The sequence below is a fragment of the Falco biarmicus genome, chromosome 11, assembly GCF_023638135.1.
Source record: "Falco biarmicus isolate bFalBia1 chromosome 11, bFalBia1.pri, whole genome shotgun sequence".
Lineage (NCBI taxonomy): Eukaryota > Metazoa > Chordata > Aves > Falconiformes > Falconidae > Falco > Falco biarmicus.
Window position 1 is genome coordinate 6,228,260 of NC_079298.1, and position 14,321 is coordinate 6,242,580.

The 14,321-nt window shown below is 41.9% G+C and overlaps 1 protein-coding gene across 11 annotated transcripts in view; it reads right to left on the minus strand.

Annotated features, from left to right (window-relative positions):
- NFIA (nuclear factor I A) overlaps positions 1-14,321 on the minus strand; it is a 359,539-nt gene that overhangs the window by 68,597 nt on the left and 276,621 nt on the right. For all 11 annotated transcript variants that reach the window (XM_056356616.1, XM_056356622.1, XM_056356625.1 and 8 more), the window contains 2 exons: positions 13,192-13,309; positions 10,550-10,677 (listed from right to left, as the gene is read on the minus strand). In XM_056356616.1, coding sequence (XP_056212591.1) covers positions 10,550-10,677; positions 13,192-13,309 — 246 coding nt within the window. The remainder of the gene's footprint in view (positions 1-10,549; positions 10,678-13,191; positions 13,310-14,321) is intronic.

Sequence of the window (14,321 nt, forward strand, 5' to 3'; positions counted from 1 at the left end):
AGTCACTGCCACAGGATGTTGTGGAGGCCAAAATAAAGAACGGGTTAAAAACATCCGAGCACATCTCCAAAAGAAAAGTCCACTGAAGGTTGTCAAACACAGAGATGTGAACAGAGCCTCTGGCTCATGAAATCAAGCTCCTTGCTGCCAAAATCTGTGAGGCTGTACTCTGAAAAGCATCACTGGATGCATGTCCTGCTGTCGTATGCTTTCCTTAAGTGTCCGCTACCAGCTCTTGTCAGAGACAGCATACTGGATTAGGTGAGTGTTCAGTCTCACTGAGAAAAGCCATTTTTTCTTCTCTGTGGGCAGATCCACAGTTTTTGTAGGCTGGAATGTGCTGTAACTGGCAGATGAGAAACAGGAAAATTGCAGTAGGTATCCAGCTCTAATGAAATTAAGATCTCAGATTGCTCCTCACTGTGCAGAACCGGAGGAACATCTAGAGTCAGCGTGGCAGAGACAGTGTGAGAAAGGAAACAGAAAAAAGAGATGTAATATAGTCTGCTTCCTGTTCCCAGTCCTGTACCATCTTCTCTCTGTCCCCTAACACCTCTCATTGCATATTTTAAGTTTGGGTGAAAATGTTTCCATTAAAATAAAGCCCGTTTTCTCCTCTAAAGCAAAGATCAAAATATGTGCATGGAGTACAGTAGCCGCACTGTGTGCTACGCAGTAGAGTGATGGTTGTACTGGGAATGTTAATAAACAGTGCCGAGAGCAGAACTTCTGCATAAAAAAGGGTGTATGTTACATCTCTCCCCCTCTCCCCTGTCTCATGCAATATTTACACAGCTGTGCTTTGTAAAATGTGTAGGGGAGTTTTTTATTATTATTTTTTGGTAATTTATTTACCTAAGATAGCCCAGCATCTGTTTTGTGGTGAGCTTCTTTCACAAAGTTTCACAGTTGCCTTGACTGATGCAAAAGGAGGTCATGGTCCTTACTCGGTGATCTTAAAACCATTTGTTTCAACCACTTAGCCATTCTATTTGGCTAATTTGTGTTCTGTTCTGTGTTTTTGGTTTGTTCTCTACTTGGAAATGTGCATCCCTTGGGGAACTGATCTGGCTAGGTGAGTATTCTAGTTATCTGTTTTATAAAATGCAGAAGTGCACAGGAATTTGCAATAATATGCATCATTTACTGGCTCTCAATATGTACTGTATATTGGCTCTGAAGACTACTAATATTTTCCAGCTGCCTCCAAAAGAAAAAGTTCAATGCAGTCTTTGCAGTGGGTGCTTTCCCATGACTGCCTACACAGGTGATGAAGACTTTTCCTGTGTCCTGAAGAATTAATAAGCCTGAACGTTTCTGTACCAGCAGCATACCGCAGGAGATAAAATATTGCTTCTGCTTCCCAAACACATTAGAAAAAGCAAGTCTGCTGATCTCAACTGCTAAGACAGCACATGAAAGGAATGTAGTCCATTTCCTAACCAAGATCTAATCTATAGAAGAGTTTATAGATCCAAGTCAACATCCTGAATTGGCCTCAGAAGCAAACAAGAAAACTAGTTCAACTTTTGGAAGACAGGTACAATACTTTCAATGTGTTTAATTCCATTTTGCAATTAAATAGTCCCAAGCCGCACTATCAGATGATCTTCAAGCATAACTGCATCAGAGGAGACCCGTCTGGAGCTCACAAAGATTCAGGTTTGACAGACTCCAAATCAGTAAGAAATGCACAGCCATACTGAAACAGAGGTGCTTCTGTCTTTCGGAGCTCACCTCTGGAAAGACGTAGAAAGTGTCTGCTTTTATCCCAATACCAAGGAAGCTTATAGTTTTCACTTTGTGTCAAAAGTGAAGCACTAACTGTATCACTGTCTCTGCTTTGTGTGTGGATGTTGAACAGAATGGGTGGCAGAACACAGCTCACCCAGCAATGATGTCTGAGGAATGTTTGGTCCAAGGACTACCAATACAGCACTCCCATCACAGGCATCCCATTGTCATCAGGAAGCATTGTTCCAATCTTTGTCAAGGAATAGTTTTCCATGCGCTAAATCTTTCCTATCAGTCTGAAAAATTATTCAGATGATGCTAACTGTCTGTGGAGACAGAAGTAGCTCAAGTGATCTTGTGGTTGTCACAGCACACAAAGATCTGCTTTTAACTTGGGTCATTAAAATCAGTGAAAATAGTATGTGTGGATAATGCTAGCACCAGGCCAGTCGAAAACACAGCTTTAATTTGATAGCTGAAGGGAAACACTTTCTGCATTTTTTAACTCAGAACTCCTACAGATCCATACTCATTTTTAAATGATGCATTTCCTGACATCTGGAATCAGATGCAAGAAGCAGAGCCACAACATTGACTTGACTGACTTCTCCAGGACTGTACTGAAGGGATGTTTTCCTCTGGGGATTACAGCAAAGCAGAGGCATGTGCTCTAACACTTGCATGGGATTATTAATTTTATTAAAAATGGAAAGTAAAGTTTAGGTTGAATCTCAGGGCCAAGTTTGTTGTGTTGTCCGGTATCTGGGAAAAAAGGAGCCTTTGAGGGATGTGAAAACATCTAGGACTTTTCAATCTGAACTGACTTTTCCATCAGTAGTTCTTTCCCCACCTCTAACTTCCTTCCACGACTTTGAGGCAGAAATGCCAGCAGCGTGGCATGTTGTAACAGGTCTCATGAATTGCCAAAGAAAAGCTGAGCTATTGATCCAGCGGTAATTTGCTGTCAAAATGACTATGTCTGTTATAGCAAATGAGTAGTGTTAATCATTTGACTGGATGAATGCTACTGCAAAAGACTGACAATGCTCAAAGCACCACTATTGACCTGCTGCATTTTTCCTGGCTCACATTAAGTTCTTGATTTTTGCTGGCCTTGACCAATTAGAGTTTAAGTTATCCATTAAGGTGCAGTTCCAGAAAAATTTCCCTGTAAAATAAACAACTTATATTGGTGAGTAACTCATCAACTACGCTGCAGTCTGATTCTGGTTGCCTGGCAGAGAAACACACACATTTTGTGCAGTATCTGATAAAAGATCTATAATGTGCTAACACAAACCTATCATGTAGCACCTGTGACTAACAGATTGTGATATCAAAGTCTTGATGCCTAAGTGCTCCTGTAAATGCATTAAACTTTTAGCGGCAGGAACTGTAGACTGCCAGTGACAAGGAGCTGATATGGTATTTCAGTACAAGTTGCTAAGTGTTATTGCTCTTACAAGAAAAGAAAAATCTTATGTTCTTGAAAACCACTGGGCAGCTTGTGTTTTGATGGGATACTGTAATGCAGAGAGCAGGGATAAGGGAACACATGCAGTCTACGAAAGCAAAAAGACATTAAGAAAATATCTGTATTGTACAGTAGCTGGAGTTCCTTGGAGTATGCTCCCATCGTACGTTTGATTTCGGGCACCTACCCGTTCACTTGAAACCAACTTTTTCAGCGGCAGCATGCACTTGGGGCCATGTTTTAATTCCATGTACCAGTAACAGAAGCATGAAAGGTTGCACAGGCCCGAGCACACTCTGCTTCTTGGCTGTGGCAGAACAAGGATCTTGGAAGACGCTGTAAGAGTGGGGAGAAATGCAGGGAGCTGTGTATAAAGCCTTGGAGATAAGATGAAGCACAGGTCTGAACGACAACAGGGAAAGGGGGTGAACAGGAGCAAGAGTCCTAGTCACTGTATACAGTCTAACAAAGCTCAGAAGTTCTGCAGAGAAAATGAACACTGGAAGTTTGCATGAACCTGGGAGGCAACAGGTTCTGTCTCGCCATACTGTTCATGGCATCTCTTCAGCCTAACAGCACAAATTAGCCTGATGAAATTCTCTCTGCTGTAAACCAATATGTTCTGGCCACCAGAGAAACATGATCTGTTTCTGACCTCCCATTGGAAGAGCCAAACTATGCCGTGGGCTGGAGCTTTGTCTGGTTGTGAAATGTTCCCACCGTCTTAAGATATTAAGTTCAATGGAGGAAAAAATGGCACTGGTGCCTGCTGATAGATGTGTCAAGGTATGTGATGAAGCTGCCGCACAAGGCAGGTACAATCTTAACAGCTATGTGAGTGTGCTGTCTGACTTTTCTGTACACACTGCAAATCAGAGGGCAAGACAATGTCACATCTGGGAAATACTGAGTAAATATAATTGGCAGGGATCCTGGATGTAGACCTTTTCTGGTCTAAGGAAAAGAGACATTTCCTTGGTTTTGCCTTTCTTAAATAGGTCTATGAGTATCCAAACAGTGTAGCTTAAGGAAATTAATAAAGATCATGAAATTCCTGTGTCTAGTTACAATCCAGTGAAAACTGCCCACTACAGCAAGTTGCTGAAATGTAATGCCAGAGAATTACTTGATACTGAATATTCCAGGTCTGAAGTTGAATGTTTTCCCAGTAAAAAAGGGGGTTATTTCTCTATTCCTTATTTTGTATAATACATGGTTCTCATGTTTTTCATCATATTTTCTGCAGTCAGTCCCTTGAATCATTGGCAGTAATGTAGCACAATCATTGGAAGCTCCTCTAAGCTCTGAGTTAGTGTGTGGCATCAAGTCTTTTGATGAGCCCATAGAGCTTTTGCCTGAGGACGGATCAGATGCACTCTGCATCACTGATGCTGGGACACACTATACATATTTTATCTTCTAGGTAGTGCCAGGCAACAACTGTGTTTAGGGCATTAAGAATACATAAAGAACACAATCTAGGACCTCCCTTATACCACTTTCTCTTGCATTTCCAAGATATAATTCCAAACAGACTTTGAAAACAAACTGTTGCGGTCATCTATGCCTGAATGAGTCTTTCTTAGTAAATATGGAGAACAAGTTTTCTTGCATGCTGAGAATCTGATGAGAAGAAAGCCCGTGCCAGTTTTAAGAAAAGGGTTATTGAAACAAGAATTTGGACTGGTTGCCTGTATGTGGTTGTTCCTTAACCAGCAATGGGGAGAGACATGGTACCATTAAGTTAGAGGTCACTGTCACTGTCACTGCAAGGGAAATACTCCAAAATAAGATCTCAGCTCCTCAGCTGCATAGAAATTGCTCAGAAACTATTTTCAGACAGTCCCATAGCTGGTGGCATGAGAATGAGCAGCACTACCCTGAGTGGTGTAGTGAGCAATCATGAGACTGACTTTAATAGCATCTTTACTACCGAAGACGTGTCCAGCAGTCTAACAGTGAGCTCTCTAGCTTACTGCAGGTTCATATAATATTATCAACTTCATAAGCCCCTGGAACTGTAAATATGTCTTTCAGTCATGCAGTGCAAGTGGTATTACTAATTCCTTAAGGTTTCTGCACTGGAAGTCTCATTTGGTTCCCAGGGTTTTCAAGGTGAAGACACACAAAAGCCCAGCACAGCATGACCAGCAGCAGAACAGCTGGGGCAGAACTGGGGCAAGGGACAGTGGACGACCATGGCATGAAAAGCCCTGTCCATCTTTCAGGGGAAGAAGGACCACAGAGCTCCACCCCTTTTGCAGACGAGTACAGTGCTGTAAGTTGGTCAAGACCACAACTGAAGCAGAGCTAACTGCCCCTTCAGATATCTTATGAAGCACAAGGAGTAACTTTCCTGGGATTAATGTCCTCTAGGGACCAAACACACTTGTGGAAATACAAGTACCAGGAAGATCTAGGTAAAGAAACTAATAGGATACCCTGAATTTGCACCTTAAACATTTCTTCCATGCCACGCTGTAGGTTTACAATGGAAGTAGAATTGGCAAATACCCTCCGTATGCTACACTGCAAAATGACTGACAAGGCACAATGTGAACATTACTCCTGGACTGACTCATTAAAAAATGCGTAAGTGGAATACTGATATACAATAACTCAATCTTCTCTTATTATGGAATTAAAAGAACTTATACCTGTAATTATGGCTTACCCTTATTACAAGCAGAGCTGCTACAGGACCGAACACAGGCCAGCGTTGCACATGAGTTCAAAGCCAGTGTGATGTTGCCTTATTTTCTTGCTAACATCATCTTTATCCTCTCTTGCCCTTCTTCTCAGTTAACAAGAGTTATGTACTGAAAGTGCTGAGATAAAGTAATGGTAAGGAGGATACCGCAAAAGGTATTTGAAAAGCAGACGTAATTTACTACATGTCTGCTTTGTTTTACTTCCTGAGCCTTCCTGTTGTGAAAGGAAATTCATCTTTTCTGGCAGACTCCAGCCTTTTTAGGCCCAAGAGCTCCCCAGGAGCTTTCGAGTGCAGGTAAATGGATGTGAGACTCAAGGAGTACAGTACAAGGAACATGGAATTAATGTTGGCTTTTGCTTTGGCTGTCACATCTGACGTATAAGGAGAGTGCTACATCCTTGCTTGCAAGAAGTATCTAGATGTAAAAAACACAAGGCTGAGTCCTCTGCTCATTACTATGAGTCTGAAACGCCATGAATGGAAAGGTCATGTTGCTGGTGGGTATAGGATATATGGATCTAGACCCAGCCAAGGGTATATATAGGAAGCAGGTAGGGCCTACACCTAGCAAAGCCTCCACATGAGACAGGTGTCAGGGCGCTCTTAGATGCCGCAGGGACCCATGATGTAAAAGCGCAGAGGAAGGACTGTGGATGGACAATAGGTGCAGCCGGTGTTCTGCACGCAGCGGAGACCCCAAGAGTCAGCAAGGGGAAGCATCCACTGCCTAATCTAAATAGCACACAGAGTGGTTTTGTCCTCTTCTGTTCTCCTGCCAGTTTGCACATATGTTCTGAGTACACAGCCTGCCCTCCAAAGACCACTTACAGGGGCAATCACAGGGAAGCAAAGCAGGAAGAAAGTATCCAAAAAGGGAATTTGTTCAAGAGAAAAAAATGGAGACAGATGTAGAGACTAGTCACGGCTGGCGGTAAATAACCCTCTGCCTGGAGTGCTCTCTTTCTCTAAGAGGAGTTCACATATTCCATTTCATATTTCCTTTCTAGGAAGTCAAATCTTTGTTTTCTTGGCTTTTGTTCTTTTTTTTTTTCTTTTCCCAATATATTTTTTTCTCTTTCTGTATGGTCTAAAATTGTTTTCTTATTTTCCCTTTGTCTTCTGCGTTGTGCTCTCTTTCAAGTGCAACATTTCTCCTGTCTCCCACTCATGCAAACCTGATTTCCCTGCACTGTCCCAAGCAACAACTTTCGCTACAACCCTCTCATAGTCTCTATGCTATGAGCACTTCCGTCTCTACACGTGTATAAGCATACAGGTGCTTCACACCTGCTCCTGTGTTGAGTCCCCACTTTTTCTCATGTGCACACCTCAGAATTAAGCAAATGCAACACACAGAGACAGAATATTCATCCTCTCACTCCCATAAACCTGTCAAGACATATAGGCCAAGAAGCTATCTCTGCATAAATCTAAATCTCCTGCAAGGAAGCAGTCTACTCAAAGGCAATAAAGCCAAAGGATATATTATTATCTTTGGTGTGGATCCTACTGGGCTGGGAGGTTGGCTGCTGGCTCCTCTCTGAACTTTCCTTCCCAGCCAGAACATCTATCCCACAGACAAGTCTCAGCTTCCTTTTCTTGGTCTTATTTCCTCCTCCCATTGTTTGGACGGTAACCCAAAGGACAGGGTTTAATTATGGAGTTTGGAAACCTGGCTTACGCTACTCTGCCAGCACAGGATAAAACTTCAGCCTGCCTTCCGAACCAGCATCATTCTGCACTGTTCATACCTGCATTATCCCACGCAGCATAAAATGAACGACATGGAAGAAATGCCAAGTCAAACAAAAAGACGGTTTTAGTCTTTAAACTTCTACTTGTGAATTTCACTGAGAAAAAACCGAAACACTGAAGCTCAGAGATTACTGTATGTTAGAACTGCCATCATTTTGACTGTAGATTAAATAAAAGGCAAGGCCTACTCCTGGAAAGGAGAGACATTGGGAAGGATGGATCTGAAACAGGTCCAGACTTCAAAACTGCCCCCTCAGAGAGGAATGCTGCAGCAAGCCACTGAGTAATACGGGACATTAACATAATTTGTACAGCTTTCAGATGACCAATACATTTTCTAGGCAGATGCCTCATTGAAGACTCATAAACCATTTTACACTTCGGGAGATAAAGCACCCATACCAAACACAAAGGGCCAGACATCAATATCAGACCCACATGTGATTTCCGAGGTAAGGCAGGGCATTGTGCACAGACCACAGCAGGATGTGTCCCTCCGGGGGAGCACCTGGTGCCAGTGACATGCCACTGTTGCCCTGGAACGGAAGGACACCTCAGTACTGTTTTGTCCTTCACCATTGATAAGCTGTGGCCCTTTAGGTAATCTCTCTGCCAGACGTGCTCTTGTGGTGACCCTGTTTTACAGAGAAGCTGAGGCAATGAATTCAGAGGACAGGCTGCTGGAAAGCCATGGCAGAAGTATTGGGGTGGGGCTGCGTGGTTATAGCATAAAGTTCGTTTGAAAGCGCATCCCACGCAGGCAGGATAAAGCTCTTTCTTGATAGCCGTGACAGTGATAGATAGCTTTGTGAATCTGAGCTATATCTAGTTGGTACCTGGCTTGAGTCCCTGATGTTGCAAGGTGATTTTCTGTCATTTTACAGGCAAGACTAAGCAGAACCTGGGATTTTTTCTGTACTGAGTGAGGAAGGTCATGAGGAAGGAAGAACCTTCTCTTCTCTGACTTTTTCTTGCCTTTCTGAGCACCTCAGGAATTTTGACATGGGCAGTTATGCTTCTTCATAATGGGCACCCAGTAGTGCCAAGAGTGGTGGAGGTGCTTTGGAGGTGTAAGGCTTTAGGTACTTCTCTTGTCCAGCTCAGCAGCTGAGTGCCACCACCTAGTCAGGACTTGGATGAGCCAGAGGTAATGACCACATGTGGGGAAAACCACCAGAAGTGACAGCAAAATTAATAGCCAACCTCTGGCTGTTGCACAAATGCAGAACATTTGTCATCAACAGAGAATACCCCAAACTTTGGGAGGAGTCAGCCCCCAGTCTGACAATGATGTAGAAGCAGCGACCCAGTCAGCTTTTAGCCATCTGTGTCTGCAGAGGAGGTTGTGATCTCTCCCTTTCAATGGGCGCTGAGCTTTTGTTCGTGTTTTTGCTGCTCCATAAGCAGACTAGTTCAGTACAAGGTGAAGCTCTGCCTTACATCATCTGGAACCTGGAGCTGATGGAGGAAACAGCCTCTAGTGTCTACTGAGCAGGACACCTCACTGAAAACACCAGAGCCCTGGGGACAGCGGCAGCAAGGCAGTGACAGGGAGCCTGGCACTTGTCTGCCTGCAGGTCCACCCTCTCCTCCTGCCAAAGTGCCACATCTGCAGTCAATAAGGGCCCACAAGCTGGCTCCTCCTCATTAGAGGAGAGAGGGCAGCTGGCAGGGGATCCTCCAAGGGCTCCCAGGCACAGGAATCAGTTCCCTCCCAGTCTGGAATAGCCCAAATTTGGTGACTTTCTGGGCATGCTGTAAAGGACAGCTGTTTGACAGGGTCTCCAGAGAAAGCTGTGGGTATGTTTCCTACATGATGAGGGATATAGGTGGCTGGCCAAGTGCCCACAGAACTGATTTTAATGCCATTCAGGTTGAATTTAGTTTTCTGTGCTCTATAGTCCATTATACACAGTGCCCTGGATAAGCATATGTTGTTTCAAAACAAACCAAAACCATACTGTTTTAAATCCAAACAAACAAGAAAGAAAAAAAAATACATATTGCAAAAGGTGCTCAGGGTTGTTTAGAGGGACTTCTCAAACACTGGGAAGCTGAAGATGAAAGCACGACTTGCCTTTGTCTAACAAATAAGACCTGTTATTTTTACTGGCAATACTTGCTTATTTAGCTGTAAGCAAAACTGAGGCACTAACTTCACCTATGCATGTAGCACTCACCCAGAAAAATATTTCCAATAGTATTAAGCACGCAGATGATCTCAGGATAAGTGATCAATGGACAGTTAATTATGTACCATAACATAACCCAAAAGATGATCAACAAGAAAGATCACACACAAAAATTAACTCAGAAGAGGCAGAGCAGCTGCTACATTATGAAGCGTAATGCCCAGTAATTCTATTTTGATATGAAGCCTCCAATCACACTTCATAGTATTACAGATTAATAAAACAACTCCTGTAAGTCTCTTAAAAGTCATTACTAAGTGAGCTCAAGTGTTGTATAATGTTTGAAAAGTACTTCTACCTTATATAAGTTTAGGGTTATTTACTTAAACAGTATAACTGTAGAGCACAGCCCAGACAGGTACTGCTTTTTGATAAGTGATTATCACCGCTATCCCAGAACTGAATCTGGACATTTTGACAGAAAAGACCTCCTATCTTTTGCTGCATTATTTAAATACTTCAGATATTTGGCCAAAATACAGAAGTGACACACTACAGAAACATTCACAGCTGCAGGAGCGATAAAACCACTACAATACTTTCATTAGACTGATCTTTCCTCAGAAGAAATGACAAGATGTTTAGAATTGATCACATTTCTATACAGCATTCAGTGTATTAAGATAACAAAAAAGAACAACTGGAGAGCATGTTCTTGGGCTCCTGAAAGCCGTGGCTTACCTGGCTCCACTTCATGCCATCCACTTGACTGGCTGCCACTTCCTGGAGAGCGCCCTTGGCTTGTATAAAACGGCTCCTCACCAGGACTGTCCATCTCATCCTCCACAGACTTGAGACGTTTTGTAGAGCTGAGAAAGGAAACCCACATAATAAACACTGTATGTATGGAAAGGAACAAAGGTACTTCTGTTTGGGACGTATCTTGCCAGCCCTGCTGGAGACTAACTTGGTTATGGAAACTATAACAGATTTAGGGCCCCGAGAAGGGGAAGGTCTCAGTCCTGCACAGCCATCCTGCTCGCCCAACCCCCCAGCACCACTTTTGTTTCTGATCTGCTTTGTTGCCAATGGCTAAACGTCAGTGAGATACACCAGAGGCCAGACTGAACCCCTGAACACACATGAGTTTAACTAGAAGATAATTTAACATTTAGGCTTTTACAGACCAAAAAGTAGGACATTTCCCAAAGCACACAGAAGTCAATAAAAAGGCAAGAATTTAATTTGTATTGGGTGATTTTTGCAACTTGAATGAATATGGTAATGACATACAAGACTTATTTTAACTGTCAGTTTTTTCCACAGATTATTCTGAAAGACAAATTGTTTATCAGTTCAAACACATTTTCCATCTTTTAACAGTAGCCGTTAAACTGACCCAGATATCAGCCTCATAAGCAGAAGCATAGACAAGTGAATGATGGAAGAATCCATTCTTGGTTCAAATGTTCACGTTACCCTACAAGTATAAGCATTTTACTCTGCAACTGTATGCCACCAAGCACAAAAAGTCCCCAACAGTTCTCTCTCACCAGTGTCTGTACTAAAGGATTCCCTTGTTACCTATCACACCTCCCTCATCAAAGGCTCAGGAGACAGAAGAGCCCTTTCAGTGGTCTCTGGTGGCCACTGACTCAGACTCCAGTAGTTCTGCAGGGAGAGGATCCCAAAGCCAAAGACGCTCAGCTTGGCTCTATTTTCTATAATGAGTTGCACAGACTGCGTGGGGACGTTACTGAGAATTCCTCTAAGTACTTTTCCAAGGCTGGGTCAGCTCACTTTTTTCACCAAATCTGTGTTCTATTAAGACTTAAGGCATTCAAGAACAGGCTCCTCTATGTACAGGGAACATATTTAACAGACATAAAATATTCCACTGCAATTTCTATTGGTTTAAAACTTGCAGCCTCTCCACAGCTCCCCACCCAAAGGTCTGCACAGGTAGGAGCTGGCAGGTATGCAAAATCATTTTGTGAGAAACAGGAAGAATAAGTCTTGTGGTATGCGTGGAATGCAGGTTTGGCCATTCCTTACTTTAGAGAATTGTTATGTGTCAATAGGGGAAATTGTGTGCATACAATATAATTGCCACATGATAATTCTGCTGAGTCTGTGTATTTAAGGAATATTTTTTTTTTCTGACTGGGAACAGCCTAATGAGAGGAAAACAAACATATTACCAAGTTATTAACTACCCATGCTGTTTATAATTAGCTCCTTATCAGTGGTAGCTATTTGCAGAAGAATAGAAGAGCAACAACTGAGCTCTTAAGTAACGTTAATAACCTCACTTTTTTGCTTCTGGAGTCACAAGTAAAATCTACCTGAGAATGGTGGTAATGATAAGCACTGTAGGGTACGCAGTTTATACGCAAAAGAGAAAGAGCACAAAGTTTTTAATTGATATGCAATGGGAATTGTAGTCACTGAGCTCCATAATGTGCACACTAAGTGCAAGATGTAGAATGTTCTTCCAATCAATGCAAACTGTAAGAAGTTATTGCTAAGAGCCTCTCTTTAAACATTTTTTTAAAAATAAAAACAACAGCTATATTCCAACTATAGAGACTTTTTACATGGGTACTTGCTTACTGCAAAGCTGGTGGCACTGCAGACTGAGATAAAAATGTAAAAGAACCCTGTGCTGAAGTTAGACTTTCTTGTCATGTCTTTGAAATAAGTGATCTATTTTGGCTGTGGGGGGAAAAAAATCAATCTGGTTCCTTAATAGTGTTCAAGACTACTAGAGTGACTGGGCTTGTTTATAAATCTAATCTCATGGATGGTTAAAGTGAAAGGGAAAAAATAAAAAATATCCTTGTTTCGTATCTGGCATCTAAGCCAAAATCAAAATCAGACTGGGTAGTCATCTGCATTAACAATTCAGTTTTCCAAAGGCTGAGTCACAAATTTCTAAATGCTATATAAAAATGAGAATGCATTATAGGCTAAGGTCCTAAAACAATGTTAGTCTTACAGATAACACTTTCTAAGATAAAGAACGCATGTAAGTCTATCTTAAGACTTTCCTGCTAGGACAAAGTGGCAGATCTCAATATGCTCCAAATTCTCTTCTGCCACAAGTGAAACTCCAACAATTCCAGTGAAACTTCTCCTGATACACCAAGATACAAGCCAGAAGTTATGCAAGTCAATGCAGCAGTTTTAATTTGAATCTTGTACATATAAAAAGAAATTTAACAGCAATCCAATTGAACAATCAGCTCTGTGAATCTGAAAAAGCTCCATATCTTGAGGTCTCCAAACAGCTTGTCAAAGAATTTAATGGTTACTTTCCCAGATGAGTAAAGGTGCTGGCCTGGGTTTCCAAGTAACCTGGTAGATGGCAGCGATTAAATTACCTGGTAGAGGATGTGCTAGGTAAAGACCTCCTCATTGCTCCTGGGCTCATGCTGTAGTATGAAGAACTTTCCAAATCTGAGAGGGAGAAATTAGGGCCTGTTCCTGCAGCTATTGGTGCTGGGGAAACAAAAGAGATTGCAGTCAGTAAGTCATGTGAATAAGCATGAATTGCACTTCAAAATCATTTTCTTCTTCCTCATGAGTGTGTTTAGTTTCACAATGAGAACAGGTGGGACACGGAAAATAGGAAATGCTAATGGTAACTGGCATTGCAATCAAGAAGATGCAAAATTTAGCAAGAATATAATGTTCCATAACATAGACTCTTTCTTACATTCCTCTGAAGGTATTCTTTTTTTAAAAAAAAATTAAACAATTACGGCAAGATTTTCTTTCAGCACTGTTTTTCTATTAATACCATTCTAACATTTAATGAAACTTGTTGCTTTTGCTTTTAGGACAACATTGCATCTATCGGCATAGTTACAAATAGGCTGCATCATCCCTGTAGTGTGCTTGGCATAATCTATAAGCAGTATAGGCAGGAAAACACACACCTCAGGACCTTTGGTATATACGTGATGTACATCCACAATCACAGAGGTTACAAATGCTCCTTGCAGAAAGCACAAAAGCAGATGAGAAACCTGAGTTCTTTTCTGCCCATGAACATCTGAGTCTTCCTTTGGCCTCTCCTCCAGCTAAACCAGAGCTACAGACATATGACCCTCAAAAACTTCTATCCAGCGGTTAGCTTCCACTGTTCATCTCTCACTGCCTTATGCAGCATCTAAGTTTTATTGTAAGGGATATGAATAACTTTAAATTCCCTGCCTTAGAGCCTTGGTTTTACATTAAAATATAATGAATTCCTACACACCCTGAAGTTTGCAGGCATAAACCTATGAACTTCATGTGCTGTATTCTTCTGGGAACAGAAAAAGAACAGAGCAGTTTGATGTTAAAGGCAACAGATTATGCATTTCACAAAGAAATGCCACTATATAGCAAATGATACCACATCCACTGTTGCTGTTCCCCTGCTATTTACAGGACAATACAACTTTGGGAGCAGACAACTACAGATCATGATTTTCTCTCGCATTTCAGAGACATCTGAAAAAGGACG